At 43.5% G+C, this 8,941-nt stretch overlaps 1 protein-coding gene across 1 annotated transcript; it reads right to left on the minus strand.

Annotated features, from left to right (window-relative positions):
* Positions 1-7,551: 7,551 nt before the first annotated feature.
* Positions 7,552-8,259, minus strand: LOC141242790 (uncharacterized). Its single transcript, XM_073668873.1, has one exon. It carries the CDS (start codon positions 8,257-8,259, stop codon positions 7,552-7,554), a length of 708 nt encoding a protein of 235 aa, XP_073524974.1.
* Positions 8,260-8,941: the final 682 nt, after the last annotated feature.

Raw genomic sequence — 8,941 nt, forward strand, 5'->3', positions numbered from 1 at the left:
TTTAGCACTATATGGCAGTAATAGGTGGGCTGTATGTGTCAGTATTATTTTGGCACTATATGGCAGTAATAGGTGGGCTGTATGTGTCAGTATTATTTTGGCACTATATGGCAGTAATAGGTGGGCTGTATGTGTCAGTATTATTTTGGTACTATATAGCAGTAATAGGTGGGCTGTATGTGTCAGTATTATTTTGGTACTATATAGCAGTAATAGGTGGACTGTATGTGTCAGTATTATTATGACACTATATAGCAGTAATAGGTGGGCTGTATGTGTCAGTATTATTTTGGCACTATATAGCAGTAATAGGTGGGCTGTATGTGTCAGTATTATTTTTGTACTATATGGCAGTAATAGGTGGGCTGTATGTGTCAGTATTATTTTGGCCCTATATGGCAGTAATAGGTGGGCTGTATGTGTCAGTATTATTTTGGCCCTATATGGCAGTAATAGTTGGGCTGTATGTGTCAGTATTATTTTGGTACTATATAGCAGTAATAGGTGGGGTGTATGTGTCAGTATTATTTTGACACTATATAGCAGTAATAGGTGGGCTGTATGTGTCAGTATTATTTTGGTACTATATAGCAGTAATAGGTGGGGTGTATGTGTCAGTATTATTTTGACACTATATAGCAGTAATAGGTGGGCTGTATGTGTCAGTATTATTTTGGTACTATATAGCAGTAATAGGTGGGGTGTATGTGTCAGTATTATTTTGACACTATATAGCAGTAATAGGTGGGCTGTATGTGTCAGTATTATTTTGGCACTATATGGCAGTAATAGGTGGGCTGTATGTGTCAGTATTATTTTGGTACTATATAGCAGTAATAGGTGGGCTGTATGTGTCAGTATTATTTTGGCACTATATAGCAGTAATAGGTGGGCTGTATGTGTCAGTATTATTTTGGCACTATATGGCAGTAATAGGTGGGCTGTATGTGTCAGTATTATTTTGGCCTGTATGTCAGTAATAGGTGGGCTGTATGTGTCAGTATTATTTTGGTACTATATAGCAGTAATAGGTGGGCTGTATGTGTCAGTATTATTTTGGCACTATATAGCAGTAATAGGTGGGCTGTATGTGTCAGTATTATTTTGGCACTATATAGCAGTAATAGGTGGGCTGTATGTGTCAGTATTATTTTGGCACTATATAACAGTAATAGGTGGGCTGTATGTGTCAGTATTATTTTGGCACTATATGGCAGTAATAGGTGGGCTGTATGTGTCAGTGTTATTTTGGCACTATATAGCAGTAATAGGTGGGCTTTATGTGTCAGTATTATTTTGGCACTATATGGCAGTAATAGGTGGGCTGTATGGGTCAGTATTATTTTGGTACTATATAGCAGTAATAGGTGGGCTGTATGTGTCAGTATTATTTTGGCACTATATAGCAGTAATAGGGGGGCTGTATGGGTCAGTATTATTTTGGCACTATATGGCAGTAATAGGTGGGCTGTATATGTCAGTATTATTTTGGCACTATATAGCAGTAATAGGTGGGCTGTATGTGTCAGTATTATTTTGGCACTATATGGCAGTAATAGGTGGGCTGTATGTGTCAGTATTATTTTGGCACTATATAGCAGTAATAGGTGGGCTGTATGGGTCAGTATTATTTTGGCACTATATGGCAGTAATAGGTGGGCTGTATATGTCAGTATTATTTTGGCACTATATAGCAGTAATAGGTGGGCTGTATGTGTCAGTATTATTTTGGCACTATATGGCGGTAATAGGTGGGCTGTATGTGTCAGTATTATTTTGGCACTATATGGCAGTAATAGGTGGGCTGTATGTGTCAGTATTATTTTGGCACTATATGGCAGTAATAGGTGGGCTGTATGTGTCAGTATTATTTTGGCACTATATGGCAGTAATAGGTGGGCTGTATGTGTCAGTATTATTTTGGCTCTATATGGCAGTAATAGGTGGGCTGTATGTGTCAGTATTATTTTGGCACTATATGGCAGTAATAGGTGGGCTGTATGTGTCAGTATTATTTTGGCACTATGTGGCAGTAATAGGTAGGCTGTATGTGTCAGTATTATCTTGGCACTATATGGCAGTAATAGGTGGGCTGTATGTGTCAGTATTATTTTGGCACTATATGGCAGTAATAGGTGGGCTGTATGTGTCAGTATTATTTTGGCACTATATGGCAGTAATAGGTGGGCTGTATGTGTCAGTATTATTTTGGCTCTATATGGCAGTAATAGGTAGGCTGTATGTGTCAGTATTATCTTGGCACTATATAGCAGTAATAGGTGGGCTGTATGTGTCAGTATTATTTTGGCACTATATATCAGTAATAGGTGGGCAGTATGTGTCAGTATTATTTTGGCACTATATGGCAGTAATAGGTGGGCTGTATGTGTCAGTATTATTTTGGCTCTATATGGCAGTAATAGGTAGGCTGTATGTGTCAGTATTATCTTGGCACTATATAGCAGTAATAGGTGGGCTGTATGTGTCAGTATTATTTTGGCACTATATATCAGTAATAGGTGGGCAGTATGTGTCAGTATTATTTTGGCACTATATGGCAGTAATAGGTGGGCTGTATGTGTCAGTATTATTTTGGCACTATATGGCAGTAATAGGTGGGCTGTATGTGTCAGTATTATTTTGGCACTATATGGCAGTAATAGGTGGGCTGTATGTGTCAGTATTATTTTGGCACTATATGGCAGTAATAGGTGGGCTGTATGTGTCAGTATTATTTTAGCACTATATAGCAGTAATAGGTGGGCTGTATGTGTCAGTATTATTTTGGCACTATATGGCAGTAATAGGTGGGCTGTATGTGTCAGTATTATTTTGGCACTATATGGCAGTAATAGGTGGGCTGTATGTGTCAGTATTATTTTGGCACTATATGGCAGTAATAGGTGGGCTGTATGTGTCAGTATTATTTTGGCACTATATGACAGTAATAGGTGGGCTGTATGTGTCAGTATTATTTTGGCACTATATAGCAGTAATAGGTGGGCTGTATGTGTCAGTATTATTTTGGCACTATATAGCAGTAATAGGTGGGCTGTATGTGTCAGTATTATTTTGGCACTATATGGCAGTAATAGGTGGGCTGTATGTGTCAGTATTATTTTGGCACTATATGGCAGTAATAGGTGGGCTGTATGTGTCAGTATTATTTTGGCACTATATGGCAGTAATAGGTGGGCTGTATGTGTCAGTATTATTTTGGCACTATATGGCAGTAATAGGTGGGCTGTATGTGTCAGTATTATTTTGGCACTATATGGCAGTAATAGGTGGGCTGTATGTGTCAGTATTATTTTGGCACTATATGGCAGTAATAGGTGGGCTGTATGTGTCAGTATTATTTTTGTACTATATGGCAGTAATAGGTGGGCTGTATGTGTCAGTATTATTTTGGCCCTATATGGCAGTAATAGGTGGGCTGTATGTGTCAGTATTATTTTGGCACTATATGGCAGTAATAGGTGGGCTGTATGTGTCAGTATTATTTTGGCCTGTATGTCAGTAATAGGTGGGCTGTATGTGTCAGTATTATTTTGGCACTAGATAGCAGTAATAGGGGGGCTGTATGTGTCAGTATTATTTTGGCACTATATGGCAGTAATAGGTGGGCTGTATGTGTCAGTATTATTTTGGTACTATATAGCAGTAATAGGTGGGCTGTATGTGTCAGTATTATTTTGGCACTATATGGCAGTAATAGGTGGGCTGTATGTGTCAGTATTATTTTGGTACTATATAGCAGTAATAGGTGGGCTGTATGTGTCAGTATTATTTTGGCACTATATAGCAGTAATAGGTGGGCTGTATGTGTCAGTATTATTTTGGCACTATATGGCAGTAATAGGTGGGCTGTATGTGTCAGTATTATTTTGGCCTGTATGTCAGTAATAGGTGGGCTGTATGTGTCAGTATTATTTTGGTACTATATAGCAGTAATAGGTGGGCTGTATGTGTCAGTATTATTTTGGCACTATATAGCAGTAATAGGTGGGCTGTATGTGTCAGTATTATTTTGGCACTATATGGCAGTAATAGGTGGGCTGTATGTGTCAGTATTATTTTGGCACTAGATAGCAGTAATAGGGGGGCTGTATGTGTCAGTATTATTTTGGCCTGTATGTCAGTAATAGGTGGGCTGTATGTGTCAGTATTATTTTGGCACTATATGGCAGTAATAGGTGGGCTGTATGGGTCAGTATTATTTTGGCACTATATGGCAGTAATAGGTGGGCTGTATGTGTCAGTATTATTTTGGCACTATATAGCAGTAATAGGTGGGCTGTATGTGTCAGTATTATTTTGGTACTATATAGCAGTAATAGGTGGGCTGTATGTGTCAGTATTATTTTGGCACTATATAGCAGTAATAGGGGGGCTGTATGTGTCAGTATTATTTTGGCACTATATGGCAGTAATAGGTGGGCTGTATGTGTCAGTATTATTTTGGCACTATATAGCAGTAATAGGGGGGCTGTATGTGTCAGTATTATTTTGGCACTATATGGCAGTAATAGGTGGGCTGTATGTGTCAGTATTATTTTGGCCTGTATGTCAGTAATAGGTGGGCTGTATGTGTCAGTATTATTTTGGCACTATATAGCAGTAATAGGTGGGCTGTATGTGTCAGTATTATTTTGGCACTATATGGCAGTAATAGGTGGGCTGTATGTGTCAGTGTTATTTTGGCACTATACAGCAGTAATAGGTGGGCTTTATGTGTCAGTATTATTTTGGCACTATATAGCAGTAATAGGTGGGCTGTATGGGTCAGTATTATTTTGGCACTATATAGCAGTAATAGGTGGGTTGTATGTGTCAGTATTATTTTGGCACTATATGGCAGTAATAGGTGGGCTGTATGGGTCAGTATTATTTTGGCACTATATAGCAGTAATAGGTGGGCTGTATGTGTCAGTATTATTTTGGCACTATATGGCAGTAATAGGTGGGCTGTATGTGTCAGTATTATTTTGGCACTATATGGCAGTAATAGGTGGGCTGTATGTGTCAGTATTATTTTGGCACTATATAGCAGTAATAGCTGGGCTGTATGTGTCAGTATTATTTTGCCACTATATAGCAGTAATAGGTGGGCTGTATGTGTCAGTATTATTTTGGCACTATATAGCAGTAATAGGTGGGCTGTATGTGTCAGTGTTATTTTGGCACTATATAGCAGTAATAGGTGGGCTTTATGTGTCAGTATTATTTTGGCACTATATGGCAGTAATAGGTGGGCTGTATGGGTCAGTATTATTTTGGTACTATATAGCAGTAATAGGTGGGCTGTATGTGTCAGTATTATTTTGGCACTATATAGCAGTAATAGGGGGGCTGTATGTGTCAGTATTATTTTGGCCTGTATGTCAGTAATAGGTGGGCTGTATGTGTCAGTATTATTTTGGCACTATATAGCAGTAATAGGTGGGCTGTATGTGTCAGTATTATTTTGGCACTATATGGCAGTAATAGGTGGGCTGTATGGGTCAGTGTTATTTTGGCACTATATGGCAGTAATAGGTGGGCTGTATATGTCAGTATTATTTTGGCACTATATAGCAGTAATAGGTTGGCTGTATGTGTCAGTATTATTTTGGCACTATATGGCAGTAATAGGTGGGCTGTATGGGTCAGTATTATTTTGGCACTATATGGCAGTAATAGGTGGGCTGTATGTGTCAGTATTATTTTGGCACTATATGGCAGTAATAGGTTGGCTGTATGTGTCAGTATTATTTTGGCACTATATAGCAGTAATAGGTGGGCTGTATGTGTCAGTATTATTTTGGCACTATATGGCAGTAATAGGTGGGCTGTATGTGTCAGTATTATTTTGGCACTATATGGCAGTAATAGGTGGGCTGTGTGTGTCAGTATTATTTTGGCACTATATGGCAGTAATAGGTTGGCTGTATGTGTCAGTATTATTTTGGCCTGTATGTCAGTAATAGGTGGGCTGTATGTGTCAGTATTATTTTGGCACTATATGGCAGTAATAGGTGGGCTGTATGTGTCAGTATTATTTTGGCCTGTATGTCAGTAATAGGTCGGCTGTATGTGTCAGTATTATTTTGGCACTATATGGCAGTAATAGGTGGGCTGTATGTGTCAGTATTATTTTGGCCTGTATGTCAGTAATAGGTGGGCTGTATGTGTCAGTATTATTTTGGCACTATATGGCAGTAATAGGTGGGCTGTATGTGTCAGTATTATTTTGGCACTATATGGCAGTAATAGGTGGGCTGTATGGGTCAGTATTATTTTGGCACTATATGGCAGTAATAGGTGGGCTGTATGTGTCAGTATTATTTTGGCACTATATGGCAGTAATAGGTGGGCTGTATGTGTCAGTATTATTTTGGCACTATATAGCAGTAATAGGTTGGCTGTATGTGTCAGTATTATTTTGGCACTATATAGCAGTAATAGGTGGGCTGTATGTGTCAGTATTATTTTGGCACTATATAGCAGTAATAGGTGGGCTGTATGTGTCAGTATTATTTTGGCACTATATAGCAGTAATAGGTGGGCTGTATGTGTCAGTATTATTTTGGCTCTATATGGCAGTAATAGGTGGGCTGTATGTGTCAGTATTATTTTGGCACTATATGGCAGTAATAGGTGGGCTGTATGTGTCAGTATTATTTTGGCACTATATGGCAGTAATAGGTGGGCTGTATGTGTCAGTATTATTTTGGCACTATATGGCAGTAATAGGTGGCTGTATGTGTCAGTATTATTTTGGCACTATATGGCAGTAATAGGTGGGCTGTATGTGTCAGTATTATTTTGGTCCTATATGGCGGTAATAGGTGGGACTCATAAAATGTGACATCAGGGACTTGCATGTCACATGGTTGCATGGTCCTAGTGCTAGTTCTGATCCGGTGGCGTCTCAGGTGGTCACTCATTTACCATTTCTTTATACCCTGGCAGGAGATGTCAGGGGGGCGGTGATTATTGCATTTTTGCGGCTTCCTTTATGTCTTTTCCCCCTTATTTTTGTGCACTTATAAATGCATCAACCTTGTTTGCAGACAGTGTTTAGGGTCCACATATAAGGCTCTAGAGAAAAAAAGCACCAAACCAGCACAGGGGGCGCAGCTTCCATGAAATCACATCCAGGTTCATTGGACAGTTAAACCTGGCGAGGAGGTCGAGACAAAGCCCTGACGTGTCGGGACAACGGGACTGACCCCTCATATCGGTGGGGAGCTATGGCAGATCTGTCTTCTCTGCTGGCACCGCAGTCGTCCCGGGCAGCACAGCAGATTTCTTGGGTGGTAGAGCAGTGGCTTTGGGCAGCAGAGCCGCCTGTTAAGCGCAGCTGTCAGCAGGATTGTGCTCAGTAACCACATACACTGTCAGGTGGGTGACATTACACTGATTAATATGATGCCTGGGGGATGAAATCCGTCCTGTGGTTCTTGTATAATCTTCACTTTCAGTTTGGAGATAATGATATGCTCGTGCTCCGGGGCGGCCTGTGGGGGGCGCTCTATCTGATGCTGAGGAAGGCAGGTCAGTGAACCATCAGTGAGCTTTCATCTCGGGCAGCAGAGCCGTCGTCTCGGGCAGCAGAGCAGTCGTCTCGGGCAGCAGAGCTTTCATCTCGGGCAGCAGAACTGTTGTCTCGGGCAGCAGAGCTTTCATCTCGGGCAGCAGAACCGTCGTCTCGGGCAGCAGAGCCGTCGTCTCGGGCAGCAGAACTGTTGTCTCGGGCAGCAGAGCTTTCATCTCGGGCAGCAGAACCGTCGTCTCGGGCAGCAGAGCCGTCGTCTCGGGCAGAAGAGCAGTCGTCTCGGGCAGCAGAGCTTTCATCTCTGGCAGCAGAGCCGTCGTCTCGGGCAGCAGAGCCTTCTTCTCGGGCAACAGAGCCGTCATCTCGGGCAGCAGAGCAGTCGTCTCGGGCAGCAGAGCCATCGTCTCGGGCAGCAGAGCCATCGTCTCGGGCAGCAGAGCCTTCGTCTCGGGCAGCAGAGCCGTCATCTCGGGCAGCAGAGCCGTCATCTCGGGCAGCAGAGCAGTCGTCTTGGGCAGCAGAGCCATCGTCTCGGGCAGCAGAGCCGTCATCTCAGGCAGCAGAGCAGTCGTCTCGGGCAGCAGAGCCGTCATCTCGGGCAGCAGAGCCATCGTCTCGGGCAGCAGAGCCGTCATCTCAGGCAGCAGAGCAGTCGTCTCGGGCAAGAGAGTTTTCGTCTCGGGCAGCAGAGCCTTCGTCTCGGGCAGCAGAGCAGTCATCCAGGGCAGCAGAGCAGTGGTCTAGGGCAGCAGAGCCGTCGTCTCGGGCAGCAGAGCCTTTGTCTCGGGCAGCAGAGCCATCGTCTTGGGCAGCAGAGCAGTCGTCTAGGGCAGAAGAGCTGTCGTCTCGGGCAGCAGAGCCATCGTCTCGGGCAGCAGAGCTTTCCTCTTGGGCAGCAGAGCAGTCGTCTCAGGCAGCAGAGCAGTCGTCTCGGGCAGCAGAGCAGTTGTCTAGGGCAGCAGAGCCGTCGTCTCGGGCAGCAGAGCAGTCGTCTAGGGCAGAAGAGCAGACGTCTCAGGCAGCAGAGCAGTTGTCTAGGGCAGCAGAGCCGTCGTCTCGGGCAGCAGAGCAGTCGTCTTGGGCAGCAGAGCCATCGTCTCGGGCAGCAGAGCCGTCATCTCAGGCAGCAGAGCAGTCGTCTCGGGCAAGAGAGTTTTCGTCTCGGGCAGCAGAGCCTTCGTCTCGGGCAGCAGAGCAGTCATCCAGGGCAGCAGAGCAGTGGTCTAGGGCAGCAGAGCCGTCGTCTCGGGCAGCAGAGCCTTTGTCTCGGGCAGCAGAGCCTTCGTCTCGGGCAGCAGAGCAGTCGTCTAGGGCAGAAGAGCTGTCGTCTCGGGCAGCAGAGCCATCGTCTCGGGCAGCAGAGCTTTCCTCTTGGGCAGCAGAGCAGTCGTCTCAGGCAGC

The sequence above is a fragment of the Phyllobates terribilis genome, unplaced genomic scaffold (genome assembly GCF_046119375.1).
Source record: "Phyllobates terribilis strain yellow unplaced genomic scaffold, ASM4611937v1 Scaffold_1__5_contigs__length_1240528914, whole genome shotgun sequence".
NCBI lineage: Eukaryota > Metazoa > Chordata > Amphibia > Anura > Dendrobatidae > Phyllobates > Phyllobates terribilis.